The sequence below is a fragment of the Camelus ferus genome, chromosome 16 (genome assembly GCF_009834535.1).
Source record: "Camelus ferus isolate YT-003-E chromosome 16, BCGSAC_Cfer_1.0, whole genome shotgun sequence".
NCBI classification, from domain to species: domain Eukaryota; kingdom Metazoa; phylum Chordata; class Mammalia; order Artiodactyla; family Camelidae; genus Camelus; species Camelus ferus.
Window position 1 is genome coordinate 39,924,709 of NC_045711.1, and position 19,226 is coordinate 39,943,934.

The window sequence follows — 19,226 nt, forward strand, 5'->3', positions numbered from 1 at the left end:
TCTTTTTACAGCTATGACCATGAGTTAGTGTTTGGTGTCTCCATGAAGAACATGAATAAAGCTGAGAGGCTGACTTTTGGTGAGTCACTCATGACCCACGCCATGACCTTCACTGCTGTCTCAGAGAAGGTATGACCCTCGGCGTGCCTATTCCAATCTTTTGCATAGATGGACCTACATTCTCCTGCAGACCATTTAATCCAACAGAGCTTCTTCATAGTGTATATGATTTCTGTTAAAAGTTAGCTTCCATGCAAGACACTATACCCACCTTACTTGGGGTTTGGCTGTGTTCTTAAAAATGGGAACTTTTCCATGAGTAGCAGAATTTGGGTCAGCAGGGAGTAGCTTTGGAAGTTCTTGTGAAAAGAGGTCAGCTGGGAACTTGGGAGAAGATAACTTCTATTTAATAAGGAATTAAAGTGTTCCCTGAAAGTGTTCATATCTCGATGACTTATGTTCAAACTTACTTTCCTTTCATTTGTTACTCAGATTCTTCTGCAGTAAAATGTCAGTAACAGTAAGTTGTGGATGCCATGCCCATTACTGGATTTATTCAGAGCTTCAGGCAACTGGATGTAAAGCATTTTGAATTTCCTGTGAAAAACTCTGACTAGTGATACCACTATTTCTAGGACACAGTGTTGGAAACAACAACTGCAGTTTTATCTTTATCCCCATTTCTAGGCTGTAGAATAGATTATTTACTCCTGTGCTCAGGCATCATAAGAAAGAGAAGACTTCAAACTACTTTAATTCTTTACCACCATAAGCAAAATTGTTCTTTTCCTAGCCTGTCTAATTACTGGAAAGAAAATCACAGAATAATTACTTTGACATTAGAAGCAAAACATTAGAAGGAACTTTTCATAAAATACTATAAATAATGAAATAAAATACTAAAGTAAATAAAATAGAATAACATACTACTGAAATACTTAAGATAAAATGCTAAATTGTTCATGTTTATGTTTGGGCCTGCTATATTGTAAAATAAAGTGGATTTATAACTAAAGTTCCTTAAAGCTAAACTTTAAACTATTTAGAGGATCGTTAAAAAACGAAAACAAACTAAAAATCATGTATTTTCCGAGAGACGTTTGGCCTTTTATCGTTTTCTGTCTCTGTTATAGAGTATCCCCTATTTCAGGAATAAAAATCATATATGCTCTATGTCATTTTCTCTGGAACTTCCATTCTTTAATTGGCATGGTTTATTAATATGTTGTTTTCTCCTCCAGGAAATGAAACTCTATTACATGTTAATAGCATAAAGCAGAATTTATATTATCATAAGTGGAATTTCATATTGAGATTTTTCTCTTCTCTCCACTTTGAGTTTTTGGCCACTAAAACTAGTTTGCACTGCATTTGAATGATAATACAGATATTCTTTCTTGTCACTGATTTCTTGGAATCTCTGTAAGGGAGCCCTGTAAGGGAGGTCCAGATACTGTTCTATATTTGTAGACGACACAGCTTGATCTAGGTCATATAGGAATTCATTAGTAAAGGAAAAAAGAGGAAACATTTTCAAACTTACTATAATAAATGACCTTAGGTGATACAGATTCTAAGAGTGATGTTTAAAAGGAAAGCAAAAGGGAACTACGATGCAGGGAGTAACATTAAAGCATTTAATAAACTAGCTCCAGAAGGTACCTGGGACTAAGATTAAGGAGTAGTACAGGCAAATGTGTTTGAAACTTGTGGGTTTGACTGTTGGCTCTTTCTGAGACTGGAAATTACTGAGATTCAAGAAAACTGCCAAGAGTAAAGTCAGATCCCATGTAGATGAGACTCCTGCAGTAACATGCAAGTGGGAGTTGACAGATGAAATCATTAGAAGATAATTCAGGAGCCAGCTCTCTGCTGATGCTACAAAGACATAAATTGTTTTGACATCAGCAAATGCCCTGGGTAAACATTAAAGAGAAAAAGTCTTTTCACAAATGGAACCTTCCTCTTATCCCTCTCTGTGTCACTGTAATAAAGACTATAAATGAAGGTTATCGTGATGATTATCATTGTCCCATTTAAGAAGATGCAAATTGAGCTTATTTTATTAATGAAGGTAGAAGAAGAACAGAAGTGCCTGGGTTTTGTTTGATGAAAATAGTCTTTTTACTTTTGCTTTGCCATTCAATCTCTATGGTATTAAATTCAGTATTTACGTAACTGAATCAGTAAAAGAACACATTTGGAGAGTAGCATTACTTGGTTCCCCTAAGTAGAAAATTAGCCAGTTTGATGAGAATGTGTTTTCCTTGTTAAACTCTTGGTTTAGAGTCTTAGAATTTAAGGTCTTAGAATTTCTAGAATAAATATAAGGGGATGTCTTTGCAAAGAATGCAGATTGATTAAAAGAAAGAGTCCATGGCTTCAAATGGTGTTCACTGCTTTTAATATTTTATTTTTTTAATATTTTATTTTAATATTTTATTTTTCTTAGCCAAGTAGCATTTTAATATGTTTATTTTCTGTATAAAATAGAATGTAATGGAGAAAACTATTTATTGCTTTGTTAGATTTATTGCATTTTTACCTCAGGGGATTCATACGCCACTTCTATTGGAGTGTCCCTTTAGTTACCATAGAAGATGCGCGGCCCTGGTCACGTGTACCATTGCTGTGTGGAGAAGGCTGTTTCTTCCGAGTGGCTGAAGAAGAGCTGAACTTACACGACACCTCTTCAGGAGGGATCTCATTTCAGCTTATACACTGTCATCTACTCTTTTGCAGGATGATCAGGCTGGTAGTTTCCTGAAATGGAGAGTAGAAAATTCATGGGGTGAAGACCATGGCCATAAAGGTAAGCTCAATCTGGTGGTAGTAAACCAGGGTGACTGGGGTCTGCTGTACACTCTGCCTCCTAAGGGAAAAGGGAAGAACGCTGCCCTAGTGTGGACCATTTTTATTTTCAATAATTGGTCCCATTAGCTCTACTATTCTAGAGAAACACTTGAGGATCTGGCTTACCCCCAGGGTCCCTGTGACCAGCATGGTATGCCTGAACTCCCAAGCTGGCTCTGAGACCAATTTGTGCTGGCATCATTCCAAATAACGCTGACCCTATTAGACCTCTGTACTGGCCAGGTGCCAGAACCACTTGGCCAGTAAGATATTTGCGTGCCCTTTGTCAGGGCGCTTGCTGTATAGAATTTGGTGCCTTTTTGTTTACTGCAGTAAATCTATAGAAAGACAGAAGCCTTCAGAGTGAGAGAATGGGATTGGCAAGAAACTTTAGGTATTTATTGAAGACTTGGTAGCAGTTGTGAAGTCTAAAGGGGAGAATACTTTGATTACCATTTAGTACTATTTTGTTCTGACAAACGAAAACCCAGATAGAACTCATAAATAAACTGTAGTAATTAGGCTTTTAAAAGGGATGGGTAATATATGAATTGTAGAAAATTAAAAATATAGTTAAGCCAAAAAAGGAAAATAAAAATCTCTAGTAATCCTGCCACCCAGAGATCACCATTGATTAAGTTTAGGGTATATTTTTGCGAATTTTTGAGACCATATTTTTAAAGACTTTTTCGTAATAGATGTAATAGATAAAATCCTTTTAAGGTACCTTTACGCTTTAATTTTTAGGATTCAAATCAAAAAGTGGCAACTACCATAGAATGTTATGCATGTCAGCATGTATTTGCATGAGTGCTGTGTCCTGGTGGCATCTTGAGTAGCAGCTGTTTCCCGGAATCCATGTTCCTTACTTTTAGCCAGTGGACCCTGGCCAGGAAGGGCACGTCAGCCACAGCTTTCTAGACTGGAAGACTGGGAGAAGGTAGGTAGGGACTCCAGTGAGATACCCAGACACTTGAAATCAGACTTCAGCATACATTTCACTGAAGCAGGAATCAGCCAGAACTTTTCTTTAAAAGAAAGAAAGAAGGTGGGGAGGGGTGAAGAAAAGGAAGAAGGAAGGAAGGAAAGGAGGGAGGAAGGGAGGAGACAGAGATCTCAGCACCTCTTTACCTGTTGCCTCCCTCTGTGTTTAAGAGATTTTTTTAACTAAATTGTTTAGAGCCCTAGGATTTCCAAGGGTAAAAGGTGGAGGGAGGAAGAATATGGAGGTTTGGAAGTGCGCACATGGAGCTACAGTCATTTATATTTGTAAACTGCTGTCTCAGAAGAGCCTGTAACCCGAGTTTTGAACTTGACAGGACATGAGAATGCTGAGAGTGGGCAGCACAGGCTGGGATATGTGGTGGCCAGCACCTGAAGGCCATTTAGTCTGTCATTCCAAGTCTTCATCTCCCCATGAAATGGTCTTTGGTGGATTTTGGCCAACTGTCCCTGGGATCTGCTGTGAAGCTCAGCAGCTCAGTGTTTATGTGTAAGCAAATACCAGTGCTGGCTGTGCATTTCTGTTCATTATCAGGTAGTTGCATGACCCCCTTCTGTGATTTCTGTTAAGTTTTTGTGACTTTGGGGTGCTTGCTAAATTAACTGGTATGAGTTAAAGTGCGACATGTTTTATACCTGGTGATTTCTTATAAGATGAATCCATTTTAAGACACATACACATTGGGATCAGGTAGAGATGAATATAGATCTCAACGAAGCTAGCAGAAAGATTAAAAAGAAACAACTTAAAATGCAGTTATGCCTGCAAATTGTTGGTAGTTAGGAAATGAAAGGAATAGTTTATCTTGAATTGGAAGGGTTTGGTATTTGTAACATTTTAAGACGTAAGATAGTGAGTTGGATGAAACTCTGTAACTTCTGTTTCATTTTTGGTCTAATTTGGTCCCTGTAAATGGGCTTGTTATAATAAAGGTTATTGTCTAGGAAAAGGACCAACATTATGACTTGTTTAGATGAGCCAGGACCCTTTGGCTTGTTTCTGTGCTATTTTTCTATCTTTAATAGTCACTGAGTTTGTAAATAGTATTGCTGTCCATTTAAGGGAGGATAAACACTTGTAAAGACAGGAGATGCTTTGTGTTTTGTGTAGTGTGAGTTATTGTCTTTATTGATTTGAACCAAAATATCTACTCTTAAGATTCTAGGTCACTTTGCTGTTTCTTTTTTTTTTCCATTCAAATGAGTCAATAAAAGTTTTGCTTCTGCTGACTTACTCATTCCATTATTATGTTGAGAGAGCTGGGGTCTTGATCCCTGTAGTCTGCCTATAATCATCCTAGTGAAACCTGCCACTGTCTAGTTAAGATTAAACTAACTTTTCTGTTGTTCTTGAATAACTGAAATGCTTGAGATTATACAGAGCAGAGCATGTCAGTAGAGAGCCAAAAGATAAGGGATTGAACTGAGTGGGGGATGGGGAGTAATATTCAAAGCCAAAATAAATTTTTCTCATGTGTTTCTTGGTAATGTTCTTTCTGACTTAACAGGAAGGAAGGAAAGAAAACATGATCTAATTTAATTGGCACACTTGGCCTGACCTTAGGACTGAGTGTGTAGTAAGTTATTATGCTGGCAGTGTGTGTTTCCCCCAGCAGGGCCCTCCTGTCTGCCATGCTGGTGGGCACCGGCTGGCGTGTCTGAGGCAGAACCTCTATTTGTGCTTCTCAGGAGACATGACAACCTTAAAGAGCATGGCTGGGATTTTGTTTCTGTAGATAACATTGTTAACAGTTTGTTACTATTCTTTTTGGGATTTCTGCTTGTTAAGATTGATGGTTTCTCAAAAAGCAATGTTGGAGACAAGCCGGAGGTAAACGTAGCAGAGATACCTGGGCAGGCTGCGTTTTCCCTCTGCCCAGTTCTGGCTTGCTCTTCCCCATGGGTCATGTTTGTAGCCCTTCCTGCCCAGAGTCTGCTAATTAAATCAAATAACGTGACTTTCCCAAAGTGGACAGATATTACCTCTGACTACAAGAGACATAAAAGGAGAAGTTAATTCTTATCTTACTGGGCCCATTGGGTTACTTTTTGTTGTTGAATTCTCCTATTCTTGGTCAGCTGGACTGAAAATTGGATGCATATCTAACATGCTGTACAACCAGCATGACTTTCTTTCCTCCTCTGCTTCTTGAAATACTTGACTGTGCACTTTGGGGAAATCTTTATCTTTTGAAAGTTTTGCCTCTCTTAGTTTCCATTTTGAACCAAGATTAGTTTTTCATTTTTCAAATTACCCTTGTGCCTTTCAGCTTCAAGTCTGAAGTTGTTTTTAACCCGCATTCTTCATCTTTTCTTACAAATGAGCCTCTCTGTTCCTGATTTCATTTTGGTAAAATTTCCGGACTTCCTCCTATAAAAGGGAGTTGCCTGATGATCTCAGTTAAAGAGGCTTTGGTGTGTTAGAGATTAATCTGGAAAGAAACTTATGTAGCTGATTCAGATTACATCTGGACTTGTGCTTTGGCTATGTAGCCTTGATCCGGTATTTACCCTTTCTAAGCCTTAGTCTTTTCATCTATAAAACAGGGATAATAATTGTACTTACAGGGTTGTTATGAGAACTACTATAAGAAGTGCTCGGCAATATTAGCTGTCGTTGTTAGCATTGTTAATGTCACCTGTAGGCACATGCGGACAGGAGAACCAGAACATGAGCCCCCTTAATCTTTCCCTTCTAGGAGAGGGCTGTCTAACTTGCCGCGGTTCTGGCATCAGGTCCTAAGAATTCGGGACTTTCGTGTGACCATTGGGCTACGTCACCAGTTTACTGGAAGGATGACTCGTCATATGGGCTTAGTTTCATGAGAGAAAGCAGTGGAGGTGAATAAACCCAGTGCTGAGGAAAACCCATTAGCAATAGCTTCACCTCACATTTATTGACGGGGTGCAGGGAACCGTGCATGGACCTTGGTGGAATGTCTCTGACCCTCCAAGGAATTTATACTTACTCACCTGGGACACAGGAAAGGGGATTTGAAAAGGGCTGTGAAGTGACCAAAGTGGCATTCATGGTGTGCTCCCCAGACTGTAAGATATAGGATAAGTAGACAGAGAAAAGCCAGAGAAGGGATGATTTGTCCAAGAAGGCAGCTGACAATGAGGAGGAACCAGGGAGAGCCCCCTCAGTGGGGAGACAGTAGAAAGACATGGAAGCTGAGGTTATTGAAATGGGTGAGGGGTTAGAGGCAAGTTATGGGGCGCTCTGATGTCAAGGAGAACCTGATGGTACATAGTGCTGTAGCGAGGCGGGCAGTCAGAATCTAAGTCAAGGGAAGAGGCTTGGGGGTTGGACTTTAAGGGAGGTTTTGGAACCTTTAGGAGGGATGAAGTTAGAAGCCCAACTGTCCTATCAATGCCACCTCAGCAACGTTTCGTACTTGATTCTTTCAGAAGCTGAGTACGGGGTATGGGTAGGGTTAGGAGGGGGATTGAAGCTGCGACAGTTGAGGCTGTAAATCTTGCTCCATATGTGTTTGTAATTTATTATAAGAACAAATGTGTAAAACATAAACACAAGAATAAATGCGCAATGTAGGGCATAAACTACAGGGGAGATGGTGAGTGGGTAAGGGTGAAGGCTCCTTAGCGATTCTTCAAGGGTGAGCGGAGCTTTAGGAAAGATGTTAGGGTTGTGGCTTTTTGGGAAAGGAAGTAGGAAGCTAGCCAAGGAGAGGGGAGCTGAGATGGGTAGGTCTTGGCATGTGGAGTGTGCAGGTCGGAGGAGTGGGGCCAAGAAACAATGTGGCCTGCCATCCATGGAGCTGTGGAGGGGGGATCAAAAAGCAGGCTTTGCCGGAAACAAACAGAAAGAGTGATGTTTGGAGTCAGAGAGAAGTCACTGAGTTTTGGTGGGAAAACAGACCCTTGGATGACACCTAAATTTGTGTTTTCTCCTCCTGTCCATTATCAGAGATCCTGGCAGGATAGTGTGTGATCTTAAACTTGCCTGGATCTTGCTCACAGTTCAGGGAAATGGAAAATCAGACTGGTTGATGTGTTGCCTTCTCTGTGCGGAGGTGGACAGGCTGCTTCTGGACTCCTTGGCAGAGGGCATTTCCTCCGGAAGCGTGTGCTTCTGCTGACTGAACTTTGTTGTGGTTTGATGGTTTAAAAAAATACAACCCGCAAACCAAAACAGTCCTCTTTCCCTACCACATTTTCCAGTCTGCCTTTTTATTAGGGAAGCAGAATCTTCTCTAGCCTTTGTCTCTGAACGAGGCCACAGGTAATATCCAGCTATAAGAGTATCCCTTCTCCTATCAGCAAAAGGTCCCGGAGTGTGAATGTGTCCTCTCCACGTAGCCAGGCTTTTGTGTCTACCCTGAAGGAAAAAGAAGCCTCTTCTCAGATAACTGTCCAAATGTCTGTCTCCTAAGTGGTGGGCTTTTTGTTTGTTTCTTTCTTTAACATCCAGCCCATCTTCTTCTCCACCCTTCTGAATAATTGCACTTAGAACACAAGGCATCTCTTTGATTTAAAATTACAAAATACCTCATAAATGGACCCCACAAAAACTGGACACATGACTGTTGATGTGGGATGTGTGAGCTAATGGAATTGGTTCCAGATAGTTAGGTGCCTGAGCTAGGTTACGTGTTCTCTGTTGCCAGAGCCATAACTACCTGCTACTCTCTTTGCCACTGAGTGCTCTGTTGGAGGAAGCTGAGCCCCATGGAGAAGACTGAATATGGAGTTAAAACCTGAATTTGAGTGTCGGCTTTCCTTACTGGTGTGTGACTTTAAACAACTCGTACCAACCCTGACTGCCTCATACTGTTGCTGTGAGGATTAAAATCAAAACAAGGGTAGTGGATGTAAAATTGCATTTTGAAGTATAAGGTCCCTACAGTTTTATGTGTGTGTATTTGTTTTATTTTGCTTTCTAAGGTGTGATTCTTTTAACAAATGATAAAATTACATTGTTCCAAATTCAAAATGCAAAAAAGTGTGTGAAAAGGAGTCTCGTTTCCAACTCTGTCACTCTCTTCTCCTTTGTCCTCCCCTTCTTTCTGGTTACCATTTCTGTTCATTTCTGTTGTATATTTCCAGGGTGTTTCAGTGCCCCACAGGTAGCCTACTTTATCCCCTGCTCTGCGTTTTGCTCTCACTTCACTTAACAGCATGTCCTAAAGGTCTATCAGCACATTTCCACATCAGTACAGCTTCATTATCTTCTATTGTCTGGATGTACCATAGTTTATTTAACCAGTTCCTGGATTGTTTCCAGGCTTTTGCTATTACAAACAATATTGCAGTGAGTTAATATTGTACAATGCTTAGAACAGTGCCTGACACGTGGTAAGAATAGAATAAATATTAGCTATTATTGTGCATAAATAAATATATATTGTGTGCATGCAAGTACTGTATCCTCCAACAGAGTACTCAGGATGTTTGTAGGATAAAGTCCCAGAATTGGCATTGCTTAGTGAAGAGGTAAATGCATTCGAATTTTTTCTAGATTGTTAAATTTCATTCCATAGGGATTGTGTCATTTTGTACATTTGCAACATACTGTGTGTAAATATAAGGTATTAGAGCTTGCTTTCCACAGAGGGTAACCAACAGAAGTGGCTGACAGATTGTCACTACTTAATTACCTGTTAACATTGTGTATGTTCATAGACGGGGACTAGACTGTGCCAAGGCTTTAGTGAGTGGCGCCTTTTTCATTGAGACTATGTTTCTGTGTTTTCTTAACACTTACCCTATGTTTTTCTCTCATTTTTTCATTATAATAGTGGAGAAATATTTGTAAGCATAGCAGCCAAATTAGAAGCCATAAAGGAAAAGATTGATAAATATGACTTCATAAAAATAAAAAAATTTTAATAGACTAGAAAACATCATCAACTGAATTAGAAGGCAAATTACATAATAGGAAAATGTTTGTAATCATCATATTATGAATTTATAAAATTAAAATTAAAACTTAATTTTAAATTTAAAAATTATAAATATAGAGAGCACTATTACTGATCACTGTGAAAATGGCAAACACACCAGTTAAAATTATGCAGAGGTCTCAAACATACTGTTTACAAAAGAAAGCTAAATATCAAGCAAACACACACACAGACAAAAGTTCAAGTTGAACCCTCCCCAAAAAAGTTGTAATTATACATACCAAGTATTGATGAGGATATAAGGAAATTAAACAGATAATTAAGAATGTATACAAAGATTTAATTATAAAGATGTTTATAACAGTGTTGTTTCTAAGCATGAAAAAACAGTCCAGATTCCAGCAGTAGGGGATTGATTTAAATACATTTTGGTTTACTTATACAAATTTGGCACTTAATTTTTTTATGATGTAAAATATGTATTTTTTTATTGTTATAGTCAGTTTACAATGTGTCAATTTCTGATGTACACAATTTTTCAGTCATACATGAATATACATATATTCAGATGTAAGATATGTATTTTTAAATCCATATGGAAAGAGCAATATTGGAAAACTTCATGTATGGTACTCTGTAATAAAAGAGCATGTATGAGGTCTTGTTTTTATACACGTAGAAACTTCTATAAAATGTTGCACGTAGAATCTGAACAGGGCTCATCCCAAGGTGGTGGGATTGCAGGCAGTTACAAAATTTATATTTGTCTTCTCCTCCTTATCATCCACCTCTTCTTCCTTCTGCTCATCTTCTTTCTCTTCCTCATCTTCCTCTTCCTCCAATGTTTTCAAAATTTTTTATGACGAGCATTATTTGGGTAATCTTTAAGGAGTCAAAAAGCAATATAACATTTCAGAAATTTTGAGGGAAAAATCACTTATCCCCCATGGTATAAAATTATCATTTTGTAATTTTTTTCATGGGTTTTTTTTTCATGTTTTCTCTGCCTGTGTATCTGGATTTTTAACAGCTATAATTATATAGGATATGCCATTTTTATATACTTTTATCACTTAAACATATTTCCATGTTGCTACATAGTCTTTGCAACTTCATTTTAAATGACTGATTAATGTTGTGTGAAGTGGTTTCTCACTATTTATTAGGAAGTTTGAAATATGAGACAAGTGTCAGTGAGGTTTTTGCTTTCCTTTCTGGGAGCCTTTCTGCAGCCTTGCGTTATCACCATCAAGTGAAAGATTGGTAGTGACTTAATGAGGCCTCGGTCGTCTGGCTTCCTTAGGTCCATGCTGCTGGACAGATCCATCACAGCAGAAGAGATAACTTGATTTTGTCATGCCTTTTTTAAAATAGAAAAAAAAAAATTTAACCACAAATAGTTTGTTAGTGAGGTGAAATACTTTATAGAACAAAGCAAAGAATACATCTAATTCATAAATGATGATACTGTATTTATCACCTTAATCTAGTCTGAGAGGTTTAAAACTTACATTTTTGGTAGGATTTCAGGAAACTCTTTTCTCAGGTAAAGTTCTTTCCCTTAAACAAACCCATTTGGAAGTCTTCTGTTTCTCAGTGAATTTTGCCTAACTGGTCCAGAGCTATATCCACAGGCACTGTTTTTCCCTTTACAGGACCATACTGCCAGTATCTTCCAGGGACTGTTCACTTTTTTTATTTCTTCCTCATTGCGTGTAAACAAGACATTAAAGTTCAAACAAAATTTAATTTTCACCTTAGTTTCTAAAGCTGACTTTTCTTTGGCCATTTATCTATGTGTTTCTCTAAATGCAGCCTTGGGATCCTTGGAGCAGATTTTTGTTTTCCTTTTTCTCCTTTTTTCTTTGGGGAAGGCCTGTTTCTAACAGCCAGAGTACGGAAGGGCTAGAAGCTGCAGCTTTCCTCAGATCCAAATGGCCACTCAAGTCCTGCCAGAGTGGGCCCTCTGCTGCCCCTTTGCACAGCACCCACTTGGGTTTCAGACATGCTGATCCTAATCGCAGTCAAACTCCACAGCACACAATGTCCGCAGTTACAGCAGCCACAAGTTCATTATCTACTCGGGGTGCAATTACAGAGCAGCCACCCAGACTGTGAGGTTTCTGTGGGCCCCCAAAGAACTCATATCCTGAAGAGAGAGTCTAATCAAGGCAGGTCCCCTTGGCAGGGACACCGAAAGGCTGGATTACCATTGATAGGAGTTTTAATTTGTGAGGACTTAATCTGATCTCTTGCTTTTGGAACAAGATGGGGTAGATGTACTTACTGTCCATTTTCTCCGGGCATTCTTTGAAGGCTCATTTGATTGTGTGATGATAGTATTGTCATAAGGACACAGAACTTTATTACATAAATCTGCCTCTATCCTTCACCTGCCTCGCTGCCCGGAGAATAAATCTCTAAGGATTTATTCAGCCTGCCTTAGGGTGAGAGGAGGGATGGCTAACGTCTCCAACAATAGAGGTTCAGTAGCCTGGTCTCCTGCCCACCAAGAGCTGCTTTCGAGCAGGACAGACGCTGATTTCAGGAAGTGCTTGCTTAGGGCGCAGTGCAGGGGCGCCACGAGACCCGAGTGGCAGCAGTGTGGATGGTGGGGGCCGGGACTTCAGGGCGGCACAGGCTGCAGCGTTTGTCCGCTCTCTTCCCGGTATCTCCTGTCGAGAAAAGGAGCACTGGGTCAGGAGGCCACCACCCCGAAGGGGTCGCAGTGGTCTGACCCGATGAGGGCGCTTGCGTGCTTTCCCGGGTGTTTTCTGCTAAGGGTAAACATGCGGTGCCACGTCAGATGCGCGGTTGTCTCTGTTGTCAGAGGGAAGAGCAGAATTGGGTACAGATGAGCTCCACAAAGCAGTTGTGTTTTCAAGTTAAAACATAAGTTACTGTCCTCCGTCACACCATTTAGCTCATAAAGTTAGACTTACTGTCACGTTGCCGTTTAATTATTTAAATCAGTCTTGCTTTTCAAGCAGCAGTTCTCAGGGTGTGGTCTAAGGACCCCTGCCAGGTCCCTGGGACCCTTTTAGGGCATCTGCAAGGTCTTCCTTATCCAACAACACACCTGTATGAGGCCAGATTTGCTTCGTCCACTTCACCCAAAATAACAGATTGCAACAGATTGAACACAGAAGCAGGTAGAAAAATTCAGCTATCTTCTGTGAAGCCAGACATTAAATTGTAAAGTAATGCCACTTTCCTAACTAAAATTTATTTTGTTTTGGAGGATATAATTTTTTCCTAAAAATATGTATTTTTTTAATTCTTATTTTTAAATGGATCAGTATTTTTAACATTCTGTTTTAATTTCTAATATGATAAATATCTGTAAGTATAACCCACATAAACAACTTTTGGGGGGCCTCGACTATTTTTTTTTTTCTCAGTGATTTTAAGTGTGCAGTCTTAATCCTGGGGCCAAGAAGTGTGAGAACTAGAGGACCACCTTAGAAGAAATACCAGCTTCTCCCTTTCTCTTGGTCCTGTGTAGTGGGAAATGATATCGCACAGACAGAATTTGCAGAAACACTTTCAGAGAAAAATGGCTGAAGTGTCTAGTGTAGAGCAGGTGGTAGATTGTGGTAAGAAGATGACATGATGATGATGATGGTGACGATGATGAAGTTTGCTGGTCCCTGTGAGTTCCTGGGTGTGTAGGTGCATGCAGTGCCCCTGTGTGGGTACACATTTTTATCTTGTGCTCTCTTGCTGGCCCATTCCTTGTGTTAAATACCCACACTTCCATCTCTTGCTTTAATTTTGCTCTTTATATGAGCAGTGGCTCAGGTGAAGCATTTCTCCCACTGTTTAAGTTTGTTGGAAGCACATTCCTGAAGAAGAGTTTGTGTTGTCCTAGTGGAGCCTGAGGTATAGGTTAATCTCCCTGATGGGAAGAGGCAGGGTTCTAGGATGAATACCTGATGACACCACGCTTTTTTCTCAGCTAAGCTCTCAGTCTGGGGAGTTAGTACAGCTGTGCCTGTCTTCAGTCCTATTCCTGGAGCGATCCATAATTCCCAGGGCCTTCCTGAGGAATACTGGCAGCTGTCTCATCTTCAGTTCTGCCAGATCCTCCCCACAGATTTCTGCCTAGGAGAGCAGGACTCATACAGTATCGTGTGCAAATAAGTGGCTGCCTGGGAGTTATGACTTGGCCCCATCAGGATTCCCCTAATGGCTTGGCTGGTTGCTGTAGGCATTTATGATAGAGAGGAAGGAGGGAAGACAGCCAGTGACGCTGAGGAGGGGGATAGGGTAAGAAAAGAACCGGTGTGCTTGCCCTTCTGACCCTAGAGAGTCATCCCCTAGGTGTGGCCGTGTGGACAAGAAACATTTCCACCTACATTCTAGGGTCATCGACTTACCTTCAGCGAGGCAGCCTGGGCAGTGGAACAGCACAGGATCTTGCAGCAGCCTTAGGTCCAAGGCCCAGCTCTGAACTTCACCCATGAGACCTGAGCACATCACTTAGTTACCCTGGGCCCCAGTTTTCTAATTGGTAAAAATACATCCATGCTGTTCTGTCTGCTTCAGAGTCGCTAATAAGACTTAATCAACTTAAGTGAGATTATAGATGAGAAAGCTGAAAAACGTATGCAAATACTTGTTTTGTAAAAGACATTTGTGCTGATCGGGCTTCTACTTCTGGCCCCTTGCCCTCTAGATTCATGCGGCTTCTGCCCTTTTCTGCAGGTTACCTGTGCATGACAGATGAGTGGTTCTCCGAGTATGTTTACGAAGTGGTGGTGGACAAGAAGCACATCCCCGAAGAGGTGCTGGCTGTGCTAGAGCAGGAGCCCATCGTCCTGCCAGCCTGGGACCCCATGGGTGCTTTGGCCGAGTGACTCTGCCTCCAGCCTTTCCTCCTCCCATGGGACCTGAAGTCGCTTCAAAGGACAGATCCAGGCCTGAAGCCAAAGTTACGCAAGTGACTGTGTGTTCCCACAGGACACAGTCAGACCCCTGGATATCTCTTCCAGGAACCCCTTCGGGGAGGTGTGCTTTATGCTGAAACAAAATATTCTTAAAGAAAAAAGGGAAAGATCAGGTCATACTATCTACTCTCCTCATCTCCAACAGCTCAGGATCTCTTAGCATTTTAATCAGATGTAATTGTTTGTCTTAATTCTGTCGAAAAGGTTTGGTTCAATGTCTGTTTTTATGTGGCAGAAGAGGAAGATCAATCGAGGTGTGTGGAGAGAAAATGCCCTAGTGCTCCTTGTCCCTAGAGTAGAGTAGGGGGAGGGTCCCCTAATATTCGAGCTCTCAAAACTGCATGCTGCCTGACAGTATCACTGTCCCGCCTAGATGGCAGTCACTGAATTCAGTTTTTTCAAGGTAATTTTATGTGCCTCTAATAGCCCAGGAATGGGAGGTTGATCAACACTGACATGATTCCTTCCTGTTGTTCTGAACTGCAGGGGAACGCAGCTCTACCTGAGTCAGAGTTAGGCAGAGGCTTAGAGGAAACGGGTGAGAGAACAGCCAAAACCTTATCATGATCTGAATTATAATCATTAGGGGGAACTCTCGCCAAATGGTTTAACTTCTGCCTCTGGAATTGGGAGTTGGGTGGGCATGAAAAGGGGATATCCATTCTTTCTGACAACTAGATGGTGCTGAGAAGCTTTTGAATAAAACACTTTGCTAAATGAAAGTAAGTTGGCTTATTTATCTAAGAAGTGTGCGTTTATTTAGGTACAAAGGAAAGCACCCTTTGAGGGGGTGGCTCATGTCCTTGAAAGTGGAAGAACAGCAAAATTGTTCAGGGCTTCCCTGCGGTAGCTTCTCTGTGGGATGTGCGATGCTCCCCAGCCTGTGCTGATCCTCTCTGGCTTCTGCAGAGGGCTTCCAAGCACCATATTTAGGAGGGCCTGTGCCCCTGCCACTTAACCGTTTTTTCACCAAGATCCAGGTTCACCACAAGGGTGGGAAGTAAGGCTCTGCTGGGTCCAGCCTTAGAATGGGCTGGAGAGTATGTATTACTAAGACTGGACCTCCCTTTCACCGAAAGCAAATAAGTACAGCTCCCTAATCAACATTTCCATCAGTGCCTAGCCTTTCGGACCCTCCAAGAATCTTCTCAGTCCTAGCATGGAATATTGTTTGTTGCACCACTTTCCAAGATAACATCAGATAAAAGCTCAAGCTTTCATCAGTGTTTACAGTGTTCTAGTAATCCTGTTCCACGCAGGATAAATCCATTTCTAGACACATCATGGTGAAATTCCACAACAGATGTTAAAAGCATCCAGGAAGAAAATACAGATTATCTCCAAAGAAAAGACACACAACACAGCTGAGGAGCAACCTCTTCTCAGCAACTCTCTATGCCAGAAGACAGCGAAATATGTCATCGAAGTACAATTAGAAATTAACTATAAACCTTGAATTCTATACTTGGTGAAATTTCAAGAACAAGGATGAAATAAAAGACATTTTCAGTCGAAAACTGTTGCCCAAACAGAACAATAGTGATCTAAGATGGAAGGTCTGAAATGCAACAAAGAGTATAGAACCAAAAAAAGTGACACACGTGTGCACCATCTGAAAAAGTGCCTGTGGGTAGACCCATAGGGTTCAAAAAAGGGTAAAAGCGAAGTATATGAAAGTAGATAATTAGAGAGGGAAATGATTGGAATAAACATACTCTAAAGTCCTGTGTCATTCAGGAAGAAGAAAAGTATACTGATTAACTTCAGACTTTGGTATGTTAATTACATGTCCTAGAAATTTCTAGATGAACTATTAAAATAAAACAGGATGTAGTTTCCAAGCAAGAATATAATCAATATATAAAAAGACAAGATAGGGGAGAGAAAGAAAACACAGGACAAATACAGTGCCCAGAATAATATAGAAATAAATCTAAAAATATCAATAATTACAATATCTATAAGTGAGTTAATCATCCTAGAAAAAAGACAAATTGTCAAGTGAGATTTTTAAAAGAAATTCAGCCAAAAGTTGACTACAAGAGACATCAGTAACCTAGGACATAAAAAAGGATAGAAGAGATGCATCAGACAGATACTAACCAAAATTAATCTGCTGTAGCTCTATTAATAACCAGCAAAATCTTGGCCACTCTGAATAACCAAACAGACTAATTCTGGGATATGTTTTTCACAGCCTCCCTGGAATTGTACAACGCAGTGGCCTTGGAAATAGGCTTTAAAACAAAATGCATTACTAGATAGTATCACCACATAATTACACGTTTACTGGATTCTCCAGAAAAATGTAAAGATTCTAAATTAGTATGAAACTAGTAACATAACTTCAAAATATGTAAAATGAAAACTGAAGACTATGTGGAAAAAGTAATCGAGTATCATAATGGAAGATTTTAATACATCTCAATTATTGATAGGTTAAGCAACCAAAAAATCAGGTGAGTATATAGAAGATTTAAGCATTTAATAAGTTTGATATAATGGACATCTAATATCCTACCTCATCTAACAACTGCATATTCTTTTCTGAGCACACATGGAACTTTTCCAAAAATTGACCACATGCTGGGCAGTAGAGTCAATCTCAACAAATTTCAATGGATCGTTATGCAGACCGCGCTCAGGCCAAAATACAATTGTGTTAGAAACCAAAAATTAAAAGATAACTAATAAAGCTATAAAAACTAATAAAAACAATAATTAAAAGAAAATTTAACCTGAACAACAGTAAAAATACTACATATCAAAATGAGAGTACTTAGATTTTATAGCATAAAGGTTTATTAGACTGTAAGAAAGGCTAAAAATTGAGCTTAGCATCTGTTTTGAGGAATTAGAAGTGCAAAAAAACCCTAAAGAAAGTAGAAGGAAATAGGAAAGATACGTGCAGAAATTAAACATAGAAGCAGCATAACCTAAGCGGTTTAAAAAAAAAGTAAATGAATGTATTTGGCAAGACTAAGGCAAAAAAAGTACATACACACACACACACACACACACACACCACAAAAGAAACTGAAAGGAAGATACTATTATACTGCAGAGATTTGAAAAACAGAAGATACCCTTAATTTTGTTAAAAGTGACAGTAAAGGAATTTGTTTACAAGACAGAAATCCCCAAGCCCCGGGAAGAAAGGAGGGAAGAAAGAAACCCGGAAAGCAGATTGAGGCACTGAAAGATTTAGCAGAACTGAAAAAGTTGAATCCTGAGCCAGTGGTGGAGACAGCGGTGTAGACAGCCAGTGATAAGCAAACCAATTTACATTGCTTAATCCCCAAATGGCTAAGCTGTGGGAGCACCAGGGAGCATTACTCTGGGAACTGGGAGCGAGAAGAGGGTTACTGAACAGTTGAATGTCCGTTAGATGCCATCCTACTTGGGGTGGCTAGGTGACTGCACCTCCCCCTCACAGCAGCAGCCAATTCAAGATTCATTCTCAAGAGAGAAAAACAGTTTATGGCCTGAAGGTCAGAAACTGAGCTGAGGGTGAATGTACCATAAGGGGATTAGGTGAGCATTTGCATTTTGAATGTCCTCAGTTATTCTGGGCTCCTAGAACCATAGTGTCCAGGAGTTTGGAAGTGTTCTCTGGGGAATCCTGATTAGCTTAAGAAAGACATAAAGAACTATTTTATGGGATAAAGAATTCTTTTATGAGGCTGGCATAACTCTGAGAAAGATAGTAAAAGAAAAAAGTACATGCAAATCTCCCCCATAAACAGACGCAAAATTCCTAAACCACATGTTACAAACCAAATCCAACAATATGTAAAAAAGATAATCTTCATAACCAAATGTTTAATAAAAGCTATTTCCTAAATGAAATTAGGATCCAGTGGAGAGAAACAAAGAATGATGGGTACGTCTTCTCTGCTGCAGATAAAGAGAAATGGGCCAAAATTTTAGCCAGACACCTGGATTGGAAGGATTTGCTAACATCTGGGTGACCCAGTGAGCTCAGAAATGGGAAGGTGTCAGTTGTCTTCCCCTGAAACTCTTGGAATGATACTCTCACCTCTGGAAGGTCCTTGCCAGTCCCAGGACTCCTCTTGGGACATGTAGAGTCACTCTGACCCTACACTTCCAAGAAGCCAGGACCTGATAACCAGACATTCCTCCCGGATGTGGTTCTGGATCCATCTGCATGCTCTGGCTTGTTAAAGAGCAGCTGAATTCGCATTTGCTGTTGGCAGCGCCAGGACACTTGTACTTTCATTCCCATTTCTCTCGCCGTGTGGTGTGGGTGAGCATTGTTGCTGACTGTGGCCACAGTCGTTGGTTAAGTTGGATTTTTTTTCTTTTGAGTAACTCCAGATGAGTGTTCTAATAGTTAGGACAACTTGTTCAGAACCACTGTTTCTTCTCATGAAGATGACTCTTCCTCTCTAGGGTCTATGATACAATTTGATTGAAAATTAGGAATAAATTGGCCAGAGTTGTTTTGTTTTCCTTTTCAAAATCCAAGCACTTTACATATCACCACAAAGGGAAAGACAGAGAGGGAAGGACTGTCCAACAGCTGCAGTTACTT

At 40.2% G+C, this 19,226-nt stretch overlaps 1 protein-coding gene across 2 annotated transcripts in view; it reads left to right on the forward strand.

The window, feature by feature from the left end:
• The window catches only part of BLMH (bleomycin hydrolase), a 34,746-nt gene extending 19,353 nt beyond the window's left edge, over positions 1–15,393 (forward strand). For both annotated transcript variants that reach the window (XM_032457530.1, XM_032457531.1), the window contains exons 10-12: positions 12–129; positions 2,743–2,812; positions 14,430–15,393. In XM_032457530.1, the coding sequence (XP_032313421.1) occupies positions 12–129; positions 2,743–2,812; positions 14,430–14,581 (340 nt within the window). In that variant the 3' untranslated portion in view covers positions 14,582–15,393. The remainder of the gene's footprint in view (positions 1–11; positions 130–2,742; positions 2,813–14,429) is intronic.
• Positions 15,394–19,226: the final 3,833 nt, after the last annotated feature.